General features: G+C 43.7%; 1 protein-coding gene across 1 annotated transcript in view; it reads right to left on the bottom strand.

Annotated features, from left to right (window-relative positions):
• Positions 1–26,675, bottom strand: part of SLC35F1 (solute carrier family 35 member F1) — a 213,291-nt gene that overhangs the window by 86,367 nt on the left and 100,249 nt on the right. The window contains exon 2 of the mRNA XM_068162296.1: positions 773–948. Within this exon, the coding sequence (XP_068018397.1) occupies positions 773–948 (176 nt within the window). The remainder of the gene's footprint in view (positions 1–772; positions 949–26,675) is intronic.

Below are 26,675 nucleotides of genomic sequence, written 5' to 3'. Positions count from 1 at the left end.
CACCCTGTATTTTATACAGACTGTCCAAAAGATGCTCATTTGATGCACAGTACCCAAGGTGTACTCTAACACTTTGCTCACTTGGGAGGTCAGGTTGGTCGCACAGGCTCTGTTGCAAAGCTGTGGCAGGGTCACAGAGCTGCTCTGCACACACAGCATCCCAAATGCCTTCCCTTCATCTCCTGCTTCCCAAGAGCAATGAATTGGCTGCAGTTTTTCTCTAACAGTAGGTGAACTATTGAATTGCCATGATTAGCAACTGGAACTCACAACCCTTTGCTTGCATCTGAGCTCTCCTCAGCCTACATACATGGTCTAGTCATAAGGTCTGTGGTGACAGGTTGGACTTGATGATCCTTGAGTTCTCTTCCAACCTTAGTGATACTGTGATAAAGTATACCACAATTTCCCAGCAATGCATGCAGTCAAGTCCAGAATGAATCCTAACTGCATGGATGTGGTGCTAGAAAGACAGGTGTAAGGGGAGCATTCCTATAAAGACAATTAGGAAGCCAAAAGCACTGATAAGTCTTTTTGCTCTTAGATAGCACTGCCATTCTCAGCATCCACTGATTCATTCTTTGCTAATGAAGATTTGATGGTTTGTTGTTTGCTTTTTTTCCCCCCTCAGTTCATCCAGTATGTGTTACTAGGTAATGTAAATATGTAAGGGACGTTAATGGGGCGTGACTAAATGACATTGCTTGTTGCTGTTCTGCAAAAGCCTTTATCCTTGCTGCTTTCCAGAGCACGGTTTCAGCAAGGCACTTACCTTGTCTGACAGCTAGTGTTGTTGTGTAGACCAAGAATAGAAGGATATAATTGAGGAAGCTCTGAAAAACAGGTGTGTTGGCATGGAAATCTTCTGACAAATACTTGCTTGTGAGACCAATGCCACAGATAAGGAGGGAGAGTACCTGGCCAAGTGCCACGGACAGCAAGAGATCCCTGAAAGACATGAAAAAACAAAACAAAACAAAAAAAAACCAGACATAAAACACTCAGCCTCTTCACCAAAGAGGAAATGCACATCCTCCTCCAGGAATCATGCTCCACAACGCTGAGACATAGCAAGAAATACAATGCTTCAGTCAGCAAGGGATCTGCTGGCTGTAGCTGCCGTAACGTTTCCATTATTTCTGTTCTTACCACAGGCTTAAACATTGCCCAAACACACTACCTTCTATTCACATATTAAACAACAGCAGATGGCACATCTCTACCACTTAATTTCTCATTTCACACTTCACAAAGACAAATGGTAGTTTAAAATGAACCAAAGCACAGCACTGCTTCCTTTGAGCATCCTCCCCCACAGAAGCCCCAGGAGTATCACCCAGAGCAGGAACCACAGCTCTTCTAGGACTTAGTAGCCACAGAGGAAAAAACAAAAGAGAAAAGAATTTATCTTGTTTCACTATCACCAGGAATGCAGTGCATAAATTCCTTCACCTCATTTCATTTCCATTTCATTATATAAGCTATTATTTCCATCTACTGTGCAAATACAGGTATCTTTGCTTTCGTCTTTGCCACCACTTACTTCCTCTTCTGTTTGACAGGAGCAGAGGTGGTTCCACTTTTCCCCTTCTTGTCTCCTTGTGGTTCATAGAAATGTATTCTGTCTTCTTGCTTTAATCTATTTTCTTCACTTTGTTCTCTAGTTTCCTCTGCATTCCACTGCACAGCGTTCCTCATTCTCTCTGCCCACGGGTCTCTGATAGTTCCCCTTTTTGTGCATGTTCTCTGTCTTCCAACAGTTTTCTCCTCTTTAGTCAAGAAACTGCTCTATCTGAAAGCCCTTTTTTCCCTTCCAACTATCTTTAAAACTTTTACTCCTCCTGCAGAATTTATTATCTAACTGCATAACTCAATTCAGCCCAAAAAATCCTCCTTTGCCAGTTTTTTTGTCACAGGATCTCCTGTCCTCACAGCATAGGAGATCCCTTAGGAAATCTCCTAGGTTCTCCATGCATCAGTGCTTCCATGCTGACCAGCCCTGCTCCACAGCTACACTTTCCCATGCAGATGCATGAAACACAGAAGAGTTGGCCTGAAAGAGCAAGCACAATGACTGCAAGGGAGGAGAAAAGACATGCAAAGGGGACATACACTCCATGCCCTGCTGGCTCATGCTATTTCTGTCACCAGCCTCCCAAACACAGAGGCTGTAGGTCCCTGGGGGAAGCCACAAAGGAGAAGGGAAGGTGAGAGAGAAGCATGTTCTGCAATGTTTCAGTATGGTCTGGCAGGAGGAAAGGAGATTGGGCAATCCTATGGGAATAGAGGAAGGAGGGCAGCACTCTGCTCAGCTGTAAAAATATTTCATGTGTGTTCTTCTCTGCTAGATGGTTAAAAAAGAAATTTCTTCAAGGCTGCTTTGCTTTCCTTGACAGATTTCCCTGACCTCAGCTGTGCATATTTGGTAGTGATGAGCATCTGTGCTCCTGCAACAACTTCCCTGGTAAACTTGAGTGTCAAATTTGTTTCCCTGTTTCTCATAAACAATCCTCCTACTAAGGTGTCTCAGTGTCAGTCATGGCATGATTCAACCAGACACAGGAAAGCACAGGAGGCTGGGTAGCTGCATTCAGCTAGCATACCTCACTGACAACCAGCCTGACACAGAGAGTAAGAGACCCAACTTTATTGTGCTAAACCCTCTGTTTTGATGGGAGACTGCTGGATAAGTAGTAAGCAAGACTCCACAGCTGCTGCCTCCACTTTCACATTATTCACTCTACAGTGAAACATAACCATGGGAAACAAACAGACTCCACAGAGACAACATCTAAAACTACAATGTGAATGCTGCCAGAAGTACGGATCCTCAGTTCCTGCCTTTACCTGCTCTGCTGTTGAGCAGTGAATGCAACTTAAATCCACATACTGATCTTGTAAACTTGTTTATAGTTCTTCATTTAGTTGGATAGTGTTTCACACACACAAAGGCCCCAAAGATCATCTAGTCTAACTCCTGACCCAGCACCAAAGGGTCAACACTAAACCATGTCCCTAAGCACCTGGTCCATGCTTAAACACCTCCAGGTGAGGCGACTGCCCTGAGCAGACCATTCCTACATACTCCTTCTACAATGAAGTTTCATGAAGAGTTGTCCTCTTGCCTACTGCAGTTTTTATTTCATTGGTAAATGAAATGTTTGCAAATCTGTATCTCTAAAGGCCTGGTTTACATGGGATGCAGGTGGTTATTACTCCTCTCTGTATCTTTAGAATTTAGAATAAATCAGGTTGGAAGAGACCTTCAAGATCATCGCGTCCAATCCATCAACCAATCCAACCCACTTAATCAACTAACCCATGGCACCAAGCACCCCATCAAGTCTCCTCCTGAACACCTCCAGTGATGGTGACTCCACCACCTCCCTGGGCAGCCCATTCCAATGGGCAATCACTCTCTCTGTATAGAACTTCTTCCTAACATCCAGCCTAAACACCCGCTGGCACAGCCTGAGACTGTGTCCTCTTGTTCTGGTACTGGCTGCCTGGGAGGAGAAACCAACCTCTGCCTGTCTACAACCTCCCTTCAGGTACTTGTAGAGAGCAATAAGGTTGCCTCTGAGTCTCCTCCTCTCCAGGCTAAGCAGCCCCAGCTCCCTCAGTCTCTACTCATAGGGCTTGTGTTCCAAACCCCTCACCAACTTCATTGCCCTTCTCAGCTATGCCCTGGAGTAAATGCTGCACTACATCCACTGTTGGACTGCATCTGTTCCAGGAAGAAAAAAAAAAGGCATCTTGGATCCTACTCAGGTTTAGAGAAAGCTAAATATATCCTGACACAAGAAAGGATTCTCCTCATAATATATTCTTTGTTCCATATGGCAGCTAGCTGTTAGACATCAATAATCAATATATTTTTTTCAGACTGCTGGGAAGTTTGACAAGTTCTTATGAAAGGCATAATTTTTTATCTCATCTCCCTACATTCAGGTGTGTCACCAGGTCTAACCAGGCATTACTGACCTCTGTATTAAAAATCCAAACAACAAGAAATAAAACCCACCAGATAGTTTTTCAAGGTTGTATATGATAAGTGTAGGCTTAGGTTGGATGTTAGGAAGAAGTTCTTCAGAGAAAGAGTGATTGCCCATTGGAATGTGCTGCCCAGGGAGGTGGTGGAGTCACCATCACTGAAGGTGTTTAGGAAGAGACTGGATGAGGCACTTGGTGCCATGGTTTAGTTGATTAGATGGTGTTGGATGATAGGTTGGACTTGATCTCAAAGGTCTTTTCCAACCTGGTTAATTCTACTCTATCCTATCCTACTCTACTCTACTCTATCCTATCCTACTCTACTCTATCCTATCCTACTCTGCTCTACTCTATCCTATCCTACTCTGCTCTACTCTATCCTACTCTACTCTATCCTACTCTACTCTACTCTATTCTATTCTATCCTATCCTACTCTACTCTATCTTATCCTACTCTACTCTACTCTATCCTACTCTACTCTACTCTATCCTATCCTACTCTACTCTACTCTATCCTACTCTACTCTACTCTATCCTACTCTACTCTACCCTATCCTACTCTACTCTATTCTACTCTATCCTATCCTACTCTATCCTATCCTACTCTACTCTATCCTATCCTATCCTACTCTACTCTATCCTATCCTACTCTACTCTATCCTACTCTACTCTATTCCCCTCTCTGAAGCCCATTTGGATTCTGTCATTGCCATTTTCCAATTTACAAAAGCAGGCATCTTTTTTTCATAGCTGATTCTGTGGCAATTCATTCTACCACAACTACAAGTGGCAATTTTCCTAGAGAGTTCAAGTTTACAACCTTTCATTTATATCTAGATAGATACACACACACACACACGTAGCCTGTCCTCAGCTTCTGTATTTCAGCTCATATTTTACATCTCATAAACACACAGACAAAAAGGCAATTCAAGGCCATTCAGATTTTATAGCCTTCTTCCTAAGACATAACTTACAATAGTTTTCTGTGTCTCCTGTCAATTAAAAAAATATGCCCACTGTTGCATTAATGAAGTCATCAATGAAGAGAAAGGGTAATAAATAGTTCATTAAGAACAGACACAGGTAGGAATCAAGACCATTAATCTGAACAGCTCCAAGCCTGCAGATGAAGGTTGAACGTGGATCAGAGTATAATCTCTGCAGCTTGAAATAACCTTTAAGCAACCATTTTTCTTTCAGAAAATAACAGAATGTATAAAATGCTGGGAAGTACTTTGCTGAAGATCAGTGCAAGCAGTACTGTCAGTGCCACTGGCTTTCAACACCCTGCCTGCATAAGTGATGCTGAATACGTACTGCTCGTCTCTGATTTTTTTTTGCACGCATTTGGCATTATTTAATTATGCAAGCAAACTCATTCTGAATTCAAGCTGTTGCAGCCCTCCTCCAGTCAGAACTTAGTTAAACATTTCACAGATGATATATGACAGAGAAAAATACATCCCTTCTTTCCCCCTTATCTCCTCATTGCAAAGAGTGGCATAAGTTAGATGTTTAAGCAGGACTAATTCAAACGCCCATGAAGCGCTCGGGCTTCAAGCAGGGATGATCCATTTTCCACAGTGTAGTTATTCCTCAGACTGTTCCTGCCCACATTAACTCTACTGCCATACCTGAAGATATGTCCACTACAGACAGGAATGCCATGTAGCAGCATGGAAGATTTGGTGTGCTTCTCTCCTTGGTGCAAGCTGCAACTGACTCTAACCACTTCATAGAATCATAGAGTCAATAAGGTTGGAAGGGACCTCAAAGATCATCAAGTCCAATCTGTCAACAACACCTCATGACTACTAAAGCATGGCACCAAGTGCCATGTCAAATCCCCTCTTGAGCACCTCAAGGGACAGTGACTCCACCACCTCCCTGGGCAGCACAGTCCAACAGCCAACAACTCTCTCCGTGAGGAACTTTCTCCTCACCTCCAGCCTAAACTTCCCCTGGCACAGCTTGAGACTGTGTCCTCTTGTTCTGGTGTTGGTTGCCTGGGAGAAGAGATCAACGCCCTCCTGGCTACAACCACCCTTCAGGTAGTTTTAGACAGCAATAAGGTCTCCCCTGAGCCTCCTCTTCTCCAGGCTAAATAACCCCAGCTCCCTCAGCCTCTCCTCCTAGGGCCAATAGAAAACACGTGAAATGAATAAAGAAGAGAAACCAAAGTACAAGATCAATAAAATGCTGGGTTTTGCCTGGGGCAAGTAGAAGAGAGCAACTCTCTCCAAGCAGAAAAGGAGAAACAAATCTTAAATTATTTCTTTTAATTAGTGGCAATGTCTGCAGCAACAAAGAATAATACAATGTTTGGATAACTCTAATAAGCAGTGTAAGAGGACTGAATTGTACAGAAATTGCCTGTTAGCATTATCCATATTTCATTTTTCCTGACAACCATGATCTCATAATGCAAGAGCCTTAGCTCCTGAGCCTTTACTATCTGGATAAAATAATAATATACCCACTCTTTTTTAAGAAGCAGCAGCAAGGAAACCTTGAAAAGAAGCTTTCAATGGCTGTAGGAAACCTGCTACTTCCTTTAGAGGGGACAAAACCAACTCACTCACTGCTGTCATCTCCAGCACTGAATTAGTATCTTTTCCAAATATCACAATATTGCTGAACTATGCAACATGGCTCCCACCTGCAACACTTTCCCTGTTGGTTTTCATACCTCCCACCACTCAAAAGACCACTCAAAGGATGATTTCTTCCCCAAGCCTTTACTCTGTCATGCTGTCTTCATCCACCTTGGAAGCAACATTCATTCATACCTTAATAAAAAAGCTGCGGGGTTTAGAGGGCCTTCACACAGAACACCAAAAAGGTTCTCACTCCAAAAGGCTTATGAAAGTAAGAGTTTCTGCCATTCAGGGTCCAATTTCTCTTTACTTGACTGCTATTCATTTTCCCCACTTGTATTCTATTTAAATCACAGAATCACCAAGGTTGGAAGAGACCTGAAAGATCACCAAGTCCAACCTGTCACCACAGACATCATGACTAAACCATGGCACCAAGTGCCACATCCAATCCCTTCTTGAATCAAAACAATTCTTCAAAACTCCCATTTTCCACCACTAAGTTCAACAGCATCTTCTTAAGGCAAGTTAAGAAAAGGGAAGATCTTCGGCTTTCTCCTATATTTTGATGTCATGAATGGATAAAATCAGACAATCATCTAATCACTGAGGTTCAAAAAGACCTTTAGGATCAAGAAGTCAAACTAGTACTGCCAAATTCACCACTTAAACCCTGCCCCTAGGCACCACATCATAATATCATAGTATCATAGTATCATTCAGGGTTGGAAGGGACCACAAGGATCATCTAGTTCCAACCCCCCTGCCATGGGCAGGGACACCCCACACTAGATCAGGCTGGACAGAGCCTCATCCAGCCTGGGCTTAAACACCTCCAGGGACGGGGCCTCGACCACCTCCCTGGACAACCCATTCAGGGCTTCACCACTCTCATGGTGAAGAACCTCCTCCTCACATCTAGCACGAATCTCCCCACCTCCAGCTTCATTCCATTCCCCCTAGTCCTATCACTACCTGAGATCCTGAGAAGTCCTTCCCCAGCCTTCCTGTAGGCCCCCTTCAGATACTGGAAGGCCACAATTAGGTCACCTCAGAGCCTTCTCTTCTCCAGACTGAACAGCCCCAACTCCTTCAGTCTGTCCTCATAGGAGAGGTGCTCCAGCCCTCTGATCATCCTTGTGGCCCTTCTCTGGACACCTTCCAGCACCTCCACATCCCTCTTATAATAGGGTCTCCAGAACTGAACACAGTACTCCAGGTGGGGTCTCACCAGGGCTGAGTAGAGGGGGAGAATCACCTCCCTCGACCTGCTGGCCACACTTCTATCCATCTTTTAAATACCACCTGGGATGGTGACTTAACCACTTCCCTGGGCAGCCTGTTCCAGTGCTTGATAACACCTCCAATGAAGAAATGTTTCCTAATGTCCAAATTAAATGTCCCCTGGTGCAGCTTGAGGCCGTTTCCCTTCCTCCTATTTATAATCATTCACTTATACAGAGCAAGTAGATGTTCTTCTCCTCTAAATCATCAATTTAAGGCTCGAAACCACTGATTTTTTTGGATTGAATTACAATCCTGCATTGGAACCAACCAAATACATTTTCCTGCAGCTGCATTTGCTAGTTAATCTGTCCAGTGCTCCCTGTTGAGCCAGACAAGTAAGAATGAGTTCAGAGTTACCCCTGAACCTCCAGCTCTCACACTGCTGGATATCTATCACAGTTTTTTTCATGATACCCTAACAGAAAGTAAACAATATTACCTTATTGTCTCTTTAGAAGTGGAGCCAGGAGACAAAGCCTCATCTTTGCTTTGGGAGCCATTTAATTCTGTTTAAATGCTTGGGCTGCTAGCTGCTGTGCATCATTTTTACACTCAGCACTAAACAGCTATTCTCAGGTTCTCCTGCAACGATTTTCATGAAGATAAAACATTTGGCTTTGAACATTAGTTCATTGCCATGTCTTCCACACAACATTAAAACACCATTGACACCACAAAATCAATGCAGTCCAACGTTCAGGAAGGGCCACACAATCACAGCTGCTCTCTACACCAGAGAACCAGTGACATGTTAAGGGTGGCCAAGTGATTTAAACATTCAGGCTTGTTTTATTCTGACACTAAATCCTGTTTTAAAGCAATCCCCATATCAGTTTTCTTTTAACTTAATTGCTTTCCCTCTTCTCTTTTGACCTTTATTTGGCCTCTCTCCACTGATAGGTCCCAACTGCATCACTTAAAGAGTACCTCAGAGGGCAAAGCACAGAGTCTAGCACTATTCTCAGTCTCTAGCATTGGGTGTGTTAATCCCTCAGCATGCCACAAACTCCAGCAGACACGGGATTAGCTGAGAGGAACACATCTGTAAAAGCTTCTCCAAAGCACTGTCAGAGCAGGCCTGCAGGCAGGACCACGCTTTCTCTGTGATGGCAATGACTGCTACACAGAGTTCCTGCACCAAATGTTCCAAGAGTGCATTTAAATAAAGAAAAAAACCCAGATACACTCCTTTTAGAGACTGATTACTGCCATGGCATAGCAAAATTGATGATGTCTGTCACAGCACTGTGATTTTGCCAAGCTTCTTCACTTGTGTGCATTTTAGTGTGGTTTCTATAAAATCACAAGGGGAAAACAAAACAAGGTCTTAAAAACTTTGCTTTGATTCAAAGTGAGATGGAGTTATGCCCCTATCACAATCCAGTCAAATCTATTTAAATGCTTGAAGGTGAACTTCCAGAAACAAAAGACTTAAGAATGGATTAAGAGTGAGATGTAATTTCCCAGGCTAGAACTCCATAAAAAATATGACAGCTGCTGGTAATATTCCATTTTAGCCTTTGAGAGCTAGGCAGTCATTGGGCTGCTGATCAACATTATTTCACAATATCCCATGGAGAACAGAACAGAATAAACCAGGCTGGAAGAGACCTTCGAGATCATCATGTCCGACCCATCATCCAACACCATCTAATCAACTAAACTATGGCACCAAGCACCCCATCAAGTCTCTTCCTAAACACCTCCAGTGATGGCAACGCCACCACCTCGCTGGGCAGCACATTCTAATGTCCAATTACTCCTTCTATGAGGAACTTCTTCCTAACATCCTGCCTAAACCTCCCCTGGTGCAGCTTGAGACTGTGTCCTCTTGTTCTGGTGCTGGTTGCCTGGGAGAGGAGACCAGCCCCCACCTGTCCACAACCTCCCTTAACTCAAGACTAAAGCACCCAAATAAATGTCTTTTCATGAGAGATGTATTGGTTCTTAGTTCCAAATGCACCACTTGGAGCTTCCAGCTGTTGGAAGAAACTGGGATGTGGAATGACTGACGGCTCTCCGTCTCTGGGAGGAAATGAAGTTCTCTGTCAAATTTCATTAGTTCATCTCACTTGCCATGGCTCTTATGCCTAAGGCTTAGGACATTATAAATACAGTGATGAATATCTTCAGATAATAAGAGAACCAGTTCTAAAAGTTTCAGTCCAGTTAAGATTGTCATTAGCTGCCAGTTTTCTCAGAGGACCTGAGAGCCTACAGTAAAAGACTTGGATGATTCCCAGCTTCAAGAAAAATACCTTACTAGTGCCCTAAGAAGTACAACATCACTTCTTATCGCTCTCTTGCCATTACTGTACAGTGCTAATACAGTTTAAACTGATGGGGGTTTATGGACGAAGTCTTACAGCTATTGAGAGACAGTTGATAAAGGAGGAGGTGAAAAAGCATTACAAATCCTGCTATACCCCTGCCACTGATAAGCCAATCTTGATTGAATGCTCTGATGGAAAACAAGTTTAAATGACTCAAGATTCCCCAAGTGATAGATGCTGCTGTAACTTAATTCAGAGTCGTCAGAAACAAGAAGTATGGGCTTGGAAAACCTGGTAGAGTTGCTAGAAAATGGTATGTCTGAGTCAGTATGATGGCATGATGGATGATTTCAGATTATTCCTGATGCAACAGTGGTTTCTGAATTTCTGTTCCCTTATAAATGTGTAACTCTAAGAATCTGCACTTCTGAGCACTGGCTGTGAATCACCAATGAAGCACCTAAAGCAATGAGAGCTTTCTCCAGTAAAACAGTCTCAAGCTGTGCCAGGGGAGGTTTAGGCTGGAGGTTAGGAAGAAATTCTTCACAGAGAGATTGGCCATTGGAAGGTGCTGCCCAGGGAGGTGGTGGAGTCACCATCACTGGAGGTGTTTAGGAAGAGCCTGGATGGGGTGCTTGGTGCCATGGTTTAGTTGATTAGATGGTGTTGGATGATAGATTGGTCTTGATGATCTTGAAGGTCTTTTCCAACCTGGTTAATTCTATTCTATTCTACTGACAGTGCAAAGATGCATCTATAAAGATCAAGGCTGACTTCTGGAGAGCCAAAACTACTAGTTCAGTTACTACAAAATGTATAATTAGGGGTTTTTTTTGTTTGTGTTGGTTTTTATATCAGATATGTCTTAGACCTGCAAAAATGCAGATATTAAATAACAATATTAATTCTAGAGAGCTTTCAATGCCTCATGTAATGTTTAAGTATGTTTAAATGTGTAACAGTCAATTTGATCTGCCTGGATTTTACCCTTTTGCTTGGCTAGAACTACATCTACACAATGCCTAAGAACACAGAACAATAGGACACAGGCTCAAGCTGAGCCAGGGGAGGTTTAGGCTGGATGTTAGGAAGAAGTTCTTCGAGGGAGTGATTGGCCACTGGAATGGGCTGCCCAGGGAGGTGGTGGAGTCACCATCACTGGAGATGTTTAAGAAGAGCTTGGATGAGTCACTTGGTGCCATAGTTTAGTTGATTAGATGGCGTTGGATGACAGGTTCGACTCGATCTCAAAGGTCTCTTCCAACCTGGTTAATTCTATTCCCTTCCATTCTATTCCCTTCCATTCTATTCCCTTCCATTCTATTCCTTTTTCTCTTTTGCCACTTTTCTGGAAATTATCTTTAATATTTTCAATGACATCGAAACACAGAACTGAAAAATCTCTGCTTCAGTGGATCACACGATGTGCAATTCCCATACATCTGAATCTCCTTTACAGCAAGTCCCAACCACTGCCTACATGCTTAAAACACATAACAGAAGCTTTAAGAAAAACATCCTTAAATTGGCACACGTATATTGGCCCTTTAATTGCACCCCTGCTACAGAAAAGCAAAGGACACTCACATTAACATTTCACTGGAGATGGCACTCAGGCACTGTTCACTTCCCCAGTCTCCAGCTACTTCAAAGGAGAGATGCACATGTGCCTGTGGCTCATTCTGACTTCTACTCAGCAAGGCTCTGACCTTCTTTCACAGCTCCCCACATGGGGGTTAGTAATGTTGCTGCCTTGTTCTGCAGCCCCTCTAGCAGGAGTAATGCCAAAAGTTGCTTGCTCATGGACAACACAACAAACAGAAGGATATTAAAATTTTATGCCTTTTCCTCCCTGTTTTTTAGCAAGAGTTATTTAATGTGCAGAGGCCAGGATTTTCCTCTTTTGGGTGAGTGTCTTTCTCCACCCTATTCTTGCCCGTGAAGCCTGCATACTTATTTTCCTGCTGGCACAACTTCATTAAGGAGGAACACAAAATAACCCCATCAGGTCTACCTAGAACATAGTGGTCAATACACCATAGGAGGTAGAATATATGTGAGATCTAGTCTGAAGAACAAGACCACTTAGGCAAACAACTCAGGGGTTCAGCTGTTTCACAGAGCTGGGTACCACCTTCTGGGATTTATGCTCCAGCTCCTGAGGAACTATGGAGGCATAGTTGGAATTTCTGATTTATGTAGGTAATTATCATCCAGCTGCAGCAATGAGGGATTTCAGCAGGCTACACCCTTCCTGGCCTAGGTGGACTCATTTTGAGTGCCCTGCTTACAGGACTTGAAGCTGTTGAGTTTTCTCATATGTCTACTAGTGGTCTCTTCTAAACAGAAAGTTTCTCTAAGGCATTTCATGCTAGGTGCCCAGAAGTGATGCAGTGATAACCCACAGCTGCTTTCACAGGCCTTTCTACTTCTGCAGTACCACATGGCTGCAGGAAAGGAAGCACTTGGTGAAAAGGGCCACTGCAAAGCCAGCCTCCTCAAAGGGACGTGGAGTGCAAATACTTCTTTCCTTCCCTGCTTTTGTTGTTTGCTCACTAAACAGCAGTGGTGGTCATTACACAGAAAGAACTACACAGGAGGTCCAAAGTTCTCCATCTGTGCTTAAATTTCTATTCCATCTAATTGTAAAAAGGGGGGGAGGGAATTTATATATATATATGTATATACATTCTGAGTGGAAATTACCACTGGAGATAATTCACCTCCTGCTAAATGAAAACTCCCATTACCTGCAGCATCAAGTTCTTCATTTTTAGGTACAAATGTGGTGGTTCTGGTTTACTGCTCTGCCCTTTAGGCTCCAAGATAAATCTTTCCCTTCCCCTCTGCCTTTCAGTCCACTGGTGAAACAACACGACTGCCTGTCAATGCTGTAAATTCACTGTGGACCTCATACACAATGATGGAACAGGCTCAGCTGAAAAGAAAACAAGCATAAGGGCACTGATGTCATTTTTGGATGGTTTTAGTTTAAAATTGCAAGATATTTGAAATAAAAAAGCAAATGTGAGTGATCTAGCTGGGAAGATGTCAGCTATGGACTTTTAGAGGGTCAGGACTGAGAAATTCCTGGCCTACAGGATCTTGCTGTGGGACCAAAGCCATCAATGACCTAAAAGATGAGAATGATGACTCAGTCATAGTAAAATGAAAGCCGTAAAGAAAGGGGAGCTGCAAAGTGTTCTCCCAGGAAATAAACCAGGTCTGACATTTTGAGAGAGCATTGATCTGCTATGCTCCTTGCCTTCCAGGTTCCTTTACTGCAAATGCTTCGTGCATTTTGGATATGCAAGAAAAGAAAACTCAATTGTGGATAACAGATATGCTTAGTGGGATTTGGGCATATTTCTGTCTTCCCAGCACAGAACCACTGACAAATGTAACCAGCACCAGCACATGTGGCTGATATGCCATCTTCCTTCCATACACAAGGTAATAGCAGACCAAAATGCATTCCTGAACCAGAAAATCATGGAGCCAAACTGACAGCCAGCTGCAGTAAATGAAATCAGTCTCATGAGGTTTTCCCAGTTTATGCTGGAAAGCTAACCATGACCACACTACTCCCCTGGTGGTGGTGGGCATGGAGGAGGCATAGCTCCATGATCCATGATCAGAGGGCTGGAGCACCTCTCCTGTGAGGACAGACTGAAGGAGTTGGGGCTGTTCAGTCTGGAGAAGAGAAGGCTCCGAGGTGACCTAATTGTGGCCTTCCAGTATCTGAAGGGGGCTACAGGAAGGCTAGGGAGGGACTTCTCAGGATCTCAGGTAGTGATAGGACCAAGGGGAATGGAATGAAGCTGGAGGTGGGGAGATTCAGGCTAGATGTGAGGAGGAAGTTCTTCCCCATGAGAGTGGTGAGACCCTGGAATGTGTTGTCCAGGGAGGTGGTCGAGGCCCCGTCCCTGGGGGTGTTTAAGAGCAGGCTGGATGAGGCTCTGGGCAGCCTGATCTAGTGTAGGGTGTACCTGCCCATGGCAGGGGGGTTGGAACTCAATGATCCTTGTGGTCCCTTCCAACCCTGAATGAAACTATGAAACTATAGCTCTATTCTTCCCTCTATCCTTCAGAAGTCCCAACCTCCCCATCCCCAGCACCGGTCAATGGCACTCCACTGGTGGCACCTGTACCAGTTCATCCTCATGTGCACAGACCAGAGAGCAGCCTGCACAAGCTGAAAACTGCCCTCTGAAAAAGCTTCCTCCTTGTCTCCTGAGAAGACAGCCACTGAGGATGCTATTCCAGTAAAGGCATCTCTCCAAAATGGAATAAAAAGCCTGTTGAGGCACAAGGCAGCTTCCTCTCAGATCAAGTACTTTTCTTCAGCAGAGGACCTTTTGCCCCCCCAGCCTGACACAATTTTGGTCACAACCTTCAGCTGGCAAGTTTATTTTAATTCTCCTCCCAGCACAGTTTAGATCTTTGCTTGGCGTGAAGAGAGCAGGGGGTCAGTTTGACAGCTGAAATGAAAAGTGTGAGGAAAAAAACAGGGATTAAATAATTTTCTCTGCATGCATGACATTTGAGACACTCTGTTCTAAAGACTTACACAGCTACTGCTACAGAAAAATACATGCCTAAACCCACTGGTAGAATTAAAAAAGAAGAGAAAGAATTTCTGTGTTATTCAACAGCATTTGCTCTCCAGAAACCACCCTTCTGAAAGGCATCTAAGGCTACAGTCACAGCTCAGGGATGAAATCCCAGCCTTAGCTCTCCGTTTCTTTGCCTTTTGAAGTTAGCCATTAAATAGGATTTCACTCTAACAATATGCATTTCATTTTCCATTGGCTTCCTCCCCCCCACCCCACTTCCTAGTAACAAATAAGAGAAACAGAGAAAAGGCAGAAATCCTTTCATAAGCCATGAGTGAATCAAACATCATAAGCATGAGCTGGGTTAAGAGATTATATTCATGCAGGACATACTGCGAGGTGATTGCAGGTACCTTAGAGGTTGCTTTTGAGCAGTGCACACTGATTAACTTATGTGTGGAAGGAACTATCTGACAAGGACCATATGGGGCTGTGAAGCACAGAAATACTTCATAGATGTGAAAAAATAAATCAGCTTTGAATTTCCTTCCTTAGTTTGCTTATGGAGCAAACTAAAAGTTAACTCAACTGTGATTAAATTACTTTGCTGTTGTTGTCATTATGTTCTTGTTTCTAAAGCCCAGTTTAAACACACAGATCCATGTTTATAGCAGAGTTAAGCAGGTGCAGCTGCTAAGAGAGGTTCCACCGCCAGTGACCTGAGGCCAAGAGAGGAGTCACTAGGACTTGGGAGTGTGTTTGACTTGGGAGGGTCGCAGAGCACTGGACCAGGCTGCCCAGAGAGGTTGTGGAGTCTTTTTCTCTGGAGACTTTCAAAACCTGTCTGGATGTGATCCTGTGCAATCTCATCTAGGTGATCCTGTTTTAGCAGGGGGTTGGACTAGATAACCTCTGGAGGTCCTTTCTGACCTCCATTACTCTATGATTCCATGATCCCTAAGGCCATTGCACTCATCCATCACTTCCCCACACGGAAATTTTACCACCACAGTGGCCTGCCCAGGCAGGGACATTCAGAACAAGACTGAAAAGTTGTTTTAGACTTGTGAAATATAATGAATATGATTTACCAAACAGCACATCATTCTGCCTTCTCAGAGTCTGTTCTTTATAAACAAGTTCTTCCCCATGAGGGTGGTGAAGCACTGAAACAGGTTGCCCAGGGAGGTGGTGGAAGCCTCATCCCTGGAGGTATCAAAGGCCAGGGTGGATGTGGCGCTGAGCAACTTGATGTAGTGTGGGGTGTCCCTGCCCATGGCAGGGAAGCTGGAACTGGATGATCCTTGTGGTCCCTTCCAACCCTAACAATTCTATGATTCTATGACATATTTTCTTGGGAAGACAACTAGAATGGACACAATAAAAGACTGTTTGCAGCTGCAAAAACATCTTCACCCACAAAACTCACATTTGGCATGACAATGGCCCTTCAGATGATGTTCAGCTTCACATGAAAGTTATGAGGATGATTTTGTTTGTTTGTATTTTGTCTATTTTCCTATTGCTCCCTAAATCTGATCGCTAGACCTCAGGCCTGGCCAGACATCAGAGGGCTTCACAGGGGAAAAGGCTGAAGAAAACAGCAGATGAAAACGTTTTGGCACCAATGAGCATTCAAATCACGCCACCCAGCTTACTGTGTGCATCCTGCTATGCTAAGATAGGTAGTATATGGCTCTTCAAACACAACAGCAGGCTGAGAAACTCTTTTTTGCTAGTTTTCAGTTTACACTGCTGGAAACTACCACACTTCACCTGTGTGCACTGCACAGCCATGTGAGGTAGAGAATATCATCAGGATCATAATAAGGTGTACACATCAATATCTTCATGCTCAACTAATAGGATTATGTATATGCAGGCATACTTGAGAGCTATCATGGGACTAGATGAGAGAGATTAATCTTGTAATGAATTGTGTGCTTGAATTTAATTTATATGCTTTTATTATTTAGTACCTGTGTCAACCGCTTAATTTGCCTGCAAATCATTTTCTTATATGATATTAATGAAATGTGCTATACTGAAATTCATCAAACCATGGAAATTAGGTATTAGGAAGACTCATTATATCATCAGCTTATCCTCTCCTAGTTTAAAACAGTTCAAGAGCTGTGGCTTCAGAAACCACTTCTTCAAGATGTGTGTTTTAGTTCAGGAAGGAGCACTTGTGGCAAAATGTACAATGGTTTATCACAGGCAGAGATCAGAAGTAAAAACTCAATTTACACTGGTGAACAAATTACTTAAGGGAGTCTAAACTTCATTTCTTTCCTCAAACAAGAGATTGAGGAGGAGGAAATAATAACAGTAACGCTCATTTCTACACAAACATTACACAAAGGTCAATGTTTTTACAGTCCTGTCCATGAGACATTTCTGAGCAAATGAAGAACATGAGGTTTACACAATAATAAATACACAAATTCATCTGCACAACCTGCTCAGAACAATTAATGCCCAAACACGGCGAAGGGACTGCTTGGGGTGCCGAGGGGCTGCTGACTTAGTGTAGGAAGAGATCAAATCAATGAGAAACATCAAAGTAATCGCTTGGTAATCTTTGCTTAATTGCTTGCTTAATCTTTGGGATAGTCTAATGAATGCTTAGGGCACTCCTGGCCTGCCCAGCTGGGAGAGTGCACTGCTGTATTTCAGAAGGAGTGTTTGGAAGTGTGACTGGCAATGTGGTGAGAAGGGAAACAAGCTGCTAAAATGAGAATAAGCTGCCTGCAAGGTCCTTGGTGGTCATCTCTTGGTGGGATAAACTACCTTTACTTTCTCCCCTGTAGCCCCCTCCCATCAACCCTGCAGCTTCTGCCTGATGAGAAGCTCAACACAAGCCAGCAGTGTGCAGCTGGAGCCCAGAAAGCCAATCACATTCTGGGCTGCATCAAGAGAAGCATAGCCAGCAGGTCAAGGGAAGTGATTCCCCCCCTCTACTCCACTTCAGTGAGACCCCACCTGGAGTACTGCATCCAGTTCTGGAATCTCTATTACAGGAAGGATCTGGAGGTGCTGGAGCATGTCCAGAGGAGGGCCACGAGGATGAGCAGAGGGCTGGAGCACCTTTCCTTTGAGGACAGACTGAGGGAGTTGGGGCTATTCAGCCTGGAGAAGAGAAGGCTCTAAGGAGACTTATTGTGGCCTTCCAGTATCTGGAAGGGGCTACAAGAAAGTTGGGGAGGGACTTTATAGGGTGCCAGGGAGTGATAGGACTGGGGAGAATGGAAAAGAAACAGAAATGGGTAGATTCACATTGGATGTTAGGAAGAAGTTCTTCACCATGAGGGTCATGAGACACTGGGACAGGTTGGCCAGGGAGGTGGTAGAAGCCTCATCCCTGGAGGTTTTTAAGGCCAGGCTGGATGTGGCTCTGGGTAACCTGATGTAGCATGAGGAGTCCTTGCCCATGGCAGGGGGGTTGAAACTACATGATCCTTAAGGTTCCTTCCAACCCTAACAATTCCATGATTCTATTCTGTCTGATTATTTTTGCATGACCAGACAGAAGCAGCACTCCAGTAGTCAAGCCTTGCTTGGGGGAACTGAATCTGGCTGGGCTCAAAGAGTGGTAGTGATGGGGGTTAACTCCAGTTGGTGGATGGCCACAATGGGTGTTCCCCAGGGCTCAGTATTAAGGGCAGCTCTCTAAGATCTTTATATTAGAAGAAACTTCTTCACTGAAAGGATTCTCCAACCCTGGAACAAGCGCCCCAGAGAGGTGGTTTAGCACCAGACTTGGTAGAGTTAGATAATACTTTGACTCAAGAATCTTAGAGATCTTTTCCAACCAAAATTATTCTATGATTCAATGAAGTTATGGACTTTGCTCCAAAGGTCTTATCCACACAGTGGTTATCAGGAAAGGCAAACAAAGGTCTACAGCTATGGGATTTTTTTTCCCTAAAGTCTGTTCCCAGCTCTATTGTGCATATCTTCAGCTCTCTTTGCCTCAATTTACTTTCCTGTTTAGGCTGGATGTTAGGAAGAAGTTCTTCACAGAAAGAGATTGGCCATTGGAATGTGCTGCCCAGGGAGGTGGTGGAGTCACCATCACTGGAGGTGTTTAGGAAGAGACTGGATGGAGTGCTTGGTGCCATGGTTTAGTTGATTAGATGGTGTTGGGTCATAGGTTGGACTTGATGATCTCAAAGGTCTTTTCCAATGTGGTTAATTCTGTTCTATTCTACTGTTGTGTCTGTTCAGGCAAAAAAAAAATCTCAGATAAAGGATCCTTATACATTAAATCAGAACCTACCAGAAAGCCTTTGTTTATGTAGGAAACAGAAAAGGAACTGGGAAGCAACACAAAAATAGTTTCCATGAGAAAATCTACTGGGAAGTGCCCACCAGTGTTGGTGGTTGCACCCCTCCTAACTCCTTGTGGATAAGATCCTCTAGTCCCTCAAAGAGCAGCATCTCTTCGTAACTGTGCTTTATTTTCCACAACTGTCTTGGAAGAGCTAAAGTCTTAAACTTTCCTCATTTCTATTTTCAGTGAACCTTTTGTTGTGTGACAGCTTTTGGCTCTTTGGAATAAAAAAAAAATGCTTTCATTGCCTGGCTATATTGATTTTCAGTTTCCTGAAGCCTTGTGCTTTCCTTCTTCTAAGGTTTCGCTGACACAGCTTAGGCTGAGTCTCACAATCCCATTGCCCCCTGCTCCTGACTGAAGAACTATTCTGGAGAAACCAGATGAAACTCACCAGGCCTTTAAAATGTACGCCTGTTCAGCCCAAGCTTCCTATTTTGTCCATTCTTTTCATGTCTCCCATCTAAATCTTGGTACTTTGGGCAAAGAATTGAATGCAGCTCAGAATGGGCGTTTTAAAAGCAAACTTTTACCTTGGTGGACTTGTCCTGCAGACAATTAGACAACTCCAATGGTGACCTACACACATGAGGCTTTACAGGAAATCTTTCCCAGATACACAGGTAACTGGGGTCAGAATGTAACTCTCAGGAGAAAACTGCTTTGACAAGATTAAATGATAGCATGTCCATTCCCACTAGAGGTGAACCTGGTGCTATGTCTCTGTTTCTTTCTTCAATCAATTGCAAAAGGACACAGAAAACCAGCTTCTTCAAAGTGAAATCTGAGGCAGGCTTGAAAGCCTCAGTAGCTGAATATTTTTCTTGCCATTGAGAATTCCCTGGAGGCAATCACAGGAGCACCAAGGTTGGAAGAGACAATGGCAATGCAGATTGCCAGGATAAGCACTTTGTTGTTTCATTATCAAGCAAATACTGGGAGTAATTTCACATCCAAAGCACACAAGGTTCACAATTTGAGAAGAAATTCTCAGAGAAGAAACTTCTTCACACATCAGCTAAATCCACATGTAGAGTAGAGTAGAGTAGAGTAGAGTAGAGTAGAGTAGAGTAGAGTAGAATAGAGTAGAGTAGAGTAGAATAGAGTAGAGTAGAATAGAGTAGAGTAGAATAGAGTAGAGTAGAATAGAGTAGAGTGGAATAGAGTAGAGTGGAATAGAGTAGAGTGGAATAGAGTAGAGTGGAATAGAGTAGAGTGGAATAGAGAGGAGTAGAGTGGAGTAGAGTGGAGTAGAGTAGACCAGACCAGTTTGGAAGAGACCTTCAAGATCATCGCATCCAACCTATTATCCACCCCACCTAATCAACTAAACCATGCAACCAAGCACCCTATCAAGTCTCCTCCTAAACACCACATGTAGTAACACAAAAGTGCATTTCCACATTTTAGTATCTCAATAGGTTTTAACTGACTACCTACTCAACCCCAAACATCACTGTGGTGTCCCTGTTACCCATCTGTCCTGATCTTTCAGGACAATCTTTTATGGATTCCTATTTTCCAGAACACAGTTGGCACAGGGATGAACGCTTTGCCAGGCTGATCAGATGAGGACTGTGCTGCTACAGCTCAGACTTTGAAGTTTTTCAAGAGAGGGAAGAATAACACTTTTAAATAATTCCCCACAGCAGGTAAAGAATGTCATAACTCTGAGAAAGCTTATTAGAGTTACACGAATCTAATTGATCTGTCTTGGTAATAAAAGACTCATTTTCTTCTGGCTAACCACAGGTTTTGCACCTGAACTTGCAATAAGTCTGTACTTTAAGAAATCTATTATAAATGGAAAATATCAACTTAGCACAAAGAACCAGCATAATTCATTTTATAAAGATATATATATATATTGTTTGAGAGAAGGACTTGAAAGAAAAATAATTGCTGGAAAGTCCTTGTGAAGCTCTTCATGCCATAAAATGAAATCTTGGTTTCCCTCAAATCAGCAAGAGGGAAATCAATGCTGGCTATTGAACCACAGGTTTTTAGCTCCTTATTATGGCCCACACTGCCTATTGAATTTCATTGAAACAACAACTGGATTCAAATTAAAATCATTCTCCCGACTTCACTGAAATAACAATTGTATTGTTCTGCAGTAATCCAACAGAGCAAACCTTATCTTAGTATCATAGTATCATTCAGGGTTGGAAGGGACCACAAGGATCATCCAGTTCCAACCCCCCTGCAATGGGCAGGGACACCCCACACTAGATCAGGCTGGACAGAGCCTCATCCAGCCTGGGCTTAAACACCTCCAGGGACGGGGCCTCGATCACCTCCCTGGACAACCCATTCCAGGGCTTCACCACTCTCATGGGGAAGAACTTCCTCCTCACATCTAGCCTGAATCTCCCCACCTCCAGCTTCATTCCATTCCCCCTAGTCCTATCACTACCTGAGATCCTGAGAAGTCCTTCCCCAGCCTTCCTGTAGGCCCCCTTCAGATACTAGATACTTCACTATTAAAAAGGCTGGCACACTGTTACAGGGGACAAAAAAAAAAGAAGAAAGAAGGGTGTTGATACTGGTTTACCTTCCCTGTAAGAATATCAGCTTAAACTTTGCCCTTTGAGAAAGTGTGCACTGAAAACAAGAGCATGGTTCACACACTTTTACTGAGAAAGTCACAGAATTGCAGCAATGTTGATTCAAAGGGATCTCTGAAGGTCATCTAGCCCAACTTATCATCACCAGCAGATCAAATCAGCCTTGGTTTTGCTTATCCTATACTTGAATGGGTGGATAATCCAAAGCTTCTCTGGATAACCTGCTCCTGCACGACACTACCCTCCTCATGAAGAAGTGTTCTGTGATGTCTTCTCTAAACCTGCCAAGCCACAACCTGTTCTACTGCTGCTTTTCCTGTTGAAGCTTTATTAGAATAAACCTTTATTAGAATAAACCAAACCAGGTTGGAAGAGACCTTCAAGATCATCGTGTCCAACCCATCAACCAATCCAACCCACCCAAACAGCTAACCCATGGCACCAAGCACCCCATCAAGTCTCCTTCTGAACACCTTCAATGATGGTGACTCCACCACCTCCCCGGGCAGCCCATTCCAATGGGCAATCACTCTCTCTGTATAGAACTTCTTCCTAACATCCAACCTGAACCTCCCCTGGTGCAGCCTGAGACTGTGTCCTCTTGTTCTGGTGCTGGTTGCCTGGGAGAAGAGACCATCATCAGCCTGTCTACAACCTCCCTTCAGGTAGTTGTAGAGAGTGATAAGGTCACCCCTGAGTCTCCTCTTCTCCAGGCTGAGCAACCCCAGCTCCCTCAGCCTCTCCTCACAGGGCTGTGTTCCAAACCCCTCACCAACTTTGTTGCTCTTCTCTGGACTCGTTCCATCAAGTCAACCTCCTTCCTAAACTGAGGGGCCCAGAACTGGACACAGTTCTCGAGGTGTGGCCTAACCAGTGCAGTATACAGGGGCAGAATGACCTCCCTGCTCCTGCTGGCCACACTGCTTGAGTGACTCAATGTACTAGAAACAAATACAGTCCTTGATACCATGGGACACACCACTTGCCATGCCCTCCTATATAGGGCAATGGGAATTAAGAACCACTCAGACTGTTAGCAGAAAGTGCTTAGTGGCCTTTTCCATAAAAGCCTTCTCATGATTCAGCAAGATGTATTTAGCATGAATAATGCACAGGTCTATCAGACCATGTTTCTACAACACTTAGGTCTAAGCACTACACTCCCCACTGAATGCAAGTCAAGGCTGTACTGAGTAAGAAGCAGAACTGTGCTCCACCTTTGTTCTGAAGTGGCTCAAAAGATCAACAGCTACTTACTTTCCTCCAGACACCTAGAAATAGTATACATTTCTTCAAGTGGAATGCAGAATGCCACAGATGCATCACTTTAAGACACATGTGTTGTTCCTAGTTCAAAACACAAGTTCTAGCCTATTGGCCTTACTCACACAAATAAACCCTCTTGATGTAAATATTGCCTCACACATGCCTTGTTCTCCACGTTCAACACTCTCAGTTCAGCTTGCTGGCATGTACTTAAGGAAAGAAATAGTATGCCAAGATGCAGAAACCCCTAATCTTTAATAAAGAGGATGTTGTTGAGCTCCTATAGGAAGTTTAGCTGATAGAAAGAGAAAAAAGCTTCTTTATTCTCTCTCTCTTCTAAGAACTGTGCCTGCTATGAGGCTACACAAGGCTAGCAGTAAATGGTGGAAAAGTAGCAAGGAAATGAACCACAGGGCACCCATGCAAGTCTTATAATGCTATCATTTAGAATGCAATTAGAATTGTCTCTAATCCCAGTTTCAGCACTTCCTCTCTTAACCCCCACAGCTTGCTGAGAGGTTAGATATACACACAAAGAACAGACCCAAGTTGTGCCAGGGGAGGTTTAGGATGGAGGTTAGGAAGAAATTCTACACAGAGAGAGTGATTGCCCATTGGAATGGGCTGCTCAGGGTGGTGGTGGAGTCACCATCATTGGAGGTGTTTAGGAGGAGACTTGATGGGGTGCTTGGTTGCGTGGTTTAGTTGATTAGGTGGTGTTGGGTCATAGGTTGGACTTGATCTCAAAGGTCTTTTCCAGTCTGGTCTGGTCTATTCTATTCTAATCAGTGCTACCCTTCCTCAGCCATTACTTCCTCCCACATTTTGTTCTTCACTTGTAATAAGCATCCTTCTTCAGTCAGCCCTGAGCAGAACAAAGATGAGATATGCTCATAGGGCAACTGTAACAAATGTTAAATCTTTATTTCCCCTAGGAAAAGGTATTGACAATGAAGGCAACAAACATTAGGAAAGGGTATAGAAATGGATGTGATGAAATGGGGACTGGGCTCAATCACCCGTGCCTCGTCACTTTCAGTAAAAATCTCCAGTGCCAGGGAAGGATGAAGCCTGGATGGGCACATCCCTGTCTTGTTGGGTTATATCTGCTCCAACTCCTTTTTCAGTTCGGGAACATTATCCTCCACTTCAAGGGCATAATTGAGAAGGGGGCCATGATCCATGTTTTCTAAGGATAAGCAATGCATTCCTGCCCTTCTTTATGTCCTTGATAGTGAGACTATCTCTGAAAGCAAATGTGAAGTGACTTAACAGACAGTGGAAAAGACAACTGCTTAACCATGGCCTAGATGAAATATCAGTGGCAGAAACTCACCTGCATTCCACCCAGTGGAATTTGAATGATGCCTAGGCTTCCTGATTTCATTTAGCTTTTCAAATCACAGAATCAATAAGGTTGGAAAAGACCTCAAAGGTCAACAAGTCCAACCTGTCACCCAAGACCTCATGACTACTAAACCATGGCACCAAGTGCCATATCCAATTCCTTTTTGAACACCTCCAGGGATGGTGACTCCACCACCTCCCTGAGCAGCACATTCCTGTGGCAAACAACTCTCTCTGTGAAGAACTTTCTCCTCACCTCAAGCCTAAACTTCCCCTAGTGCAGTTTGAGACTGGATAGTAAAGTCCACCTTAGAGAAAGGGAACAGATTTTTATGGAAATTGCCCATTGACTACTTGGGAGAATTAGCAAACAAACCCAAAATGACCCTGTATAAAATGAATCCTACAAAGCCATAAAGCTATCTCCTCTCAGGGAGCAGCAGTAGCTTTTGTATGGAAGGCAGCAATAATTCAGTGAGCTAAACTAGGAATTTTCCTTTTGCTCCTAGTGAAAGGTAATGATTTTACTGGCTTTGACATTTAAATGCCTAGGAGAAGGAATAGCATAGACTAGCATAGAACAGGTTGGAAAAGACTTTTGAGTTCATCAAGTCCAACCCATCATCCAACACCATCTAATCAACTAAACCATGCAACCAAGCATCCCATCCAGTCTCTTCCTAAACACCTCCAGTGATGGTGACTCCACCACCTCCCTGGGCAGCACATTCCAATGGCCAATCTTTCCATGAAGAACTTCTTCCTAACATCCAGCCTAAACCTCCCCTGGCACAGCTGGAGACTGTGTCCTCTTGTTCTGGTGCTGGTTGCCTGGGAGAAGAGACCAACCCCCACATGGCTACAACCTCCCTTCAGGGAGTTGTAGAGAGCAATAAGGTCTGCCCTGAGCCTCCTCTTCTGCAGGCTAAGCAACCCCAGCTCCCTCAGCCTCTCCTCACAGGGCTGTGCTCCAAACCCCTCCCCAGCTTTGTTGCCCTTCTCTGGACACATTCCAACAACTCAACATCTTTCCTAAACTGAGGAGCCCAGAACTGGACACAGGACTCAAGGTGTAGCCTTACATGCTAGGGGTTACCAGGAGTACAGGGGCAGAATGACCTCCCTGCTCCTGCTGGCCACACTGTTCCTGATACAGGCCGGGATGCCATTGGTCTTCTTGGCCACATTTGCATACAGTATTCCCCCACCTTGTGTTCTGCCTGGTCGATGCTAAGCTCTGGCCTCTCCCTCCTCAGACAATTCTCAGCACTCTTCCTCTCTTGCCTCACCAAAGCCAGTTTCCCCATGTTGTGATCTGCTCATCAAAGCACAGCTCTCTGGTCTAAAAAGGAAATCTTGCCACTTAGTAAAAAGGAGGCTAATTACATTAAATGAATGTTAACTTCTTGCTAATGAACACATTGCATCTCTCCTAAACATTTCTGGGAAGAGCAGCAAGCAAAGAAACAAAAAATAAATAAGCAGAAATGCCACTCATTTACCAGAAGTATTAATTACAAATCATTAGAAAAAGTGACTCATTTTGTAAGTGTGCAAGATTCCTAAAGAGAAATACAAAGGGTTCAGCAAGAGCTAAATAGATTCATCTGTACCCAGCAGATAACGCTGTGTAAAACACAGTACCATTCACAAAGGGGAAAGTTGAGACTGGGTTTGAGTTTTTTTTCCCTTCAAAGACAAAAACCTTTTTGATTTTGAAGGGATAAACCAAAAATGCAGTCTCAACTTTCACAACCTCCAACCACCATAAACTGCAGCAGAGACTGATTACTTACATGGTTCAAATGACACCTCCAAAGATCTAGTCTGCACTCACCTTGATTCACCTGCTCTTGGATATTGCCCATCCTTGCCAAACCAAAGTTTCCCCCCACTATTTCTTTCCTGCTCTTTAAGTCTCTACTTGCAGACAACCTCTAGGTAGGTTATTATCTCTTCTCTCTATGGCTTCCCCCTTCCAGAAAGTATTAGGTACAAAAGTGAAAGAAGAAAAAGTCTTCCTTTTTCTCCCTCTTTGAATGTTATTACAAACCAGCCAGTACCAGAACAAGAGGACACAGTCTCAGGCTGCACCAGGGGAGGTTTAGGCTGGATGTTAGGAAGAAGTTCTATACAGAAAGAGTGATTGCCCATTGGAATGGGCTGCCCAGGGAGGTGGTGGAGTCACCATCATTGGAGGTTTTCAGGAGGAGACTTGATGGGGTGCTTGGTGCCATGGGTTAGTTGTTTAGGTGGGTTGGATTGGTTGATGGGTTGGATGCGGTGATCTTGAAGGTTTCTTCCAACCTTGTTTATTATTCTATTCTATTCTACTCCATTCTATTCTAAACTCCCACAGAATTTTAGTAACATCTCCTATGTTCAGACTAATAATTTCTGCAGTTTTGAGTCTAGGTAAAACCAGAACTGAACAGACCTAATCCATCTAG

The sequence above is a fragment of the Melanerpes formicivorus genome, unplaced genomic scaffold (genome assembly GCF_026170545.1).
Source record: "Melanerpes formicivorus ecotype bairdi unplaced genomic scaffold, bMelFor1.0.p_v2 SCAF_63, whole genome shotgun sequence".
Lineage (NCBI taxonomy): Eukaryota > Metazoa > Chordata > Aves > Piciformes > Picidae > Melanerpes > Melanerpes formicivorus.
Note: the sequence above shows the minus strand (reverse complement) of the source record. Positions and strands in the feature narration are given on the sequence as shown.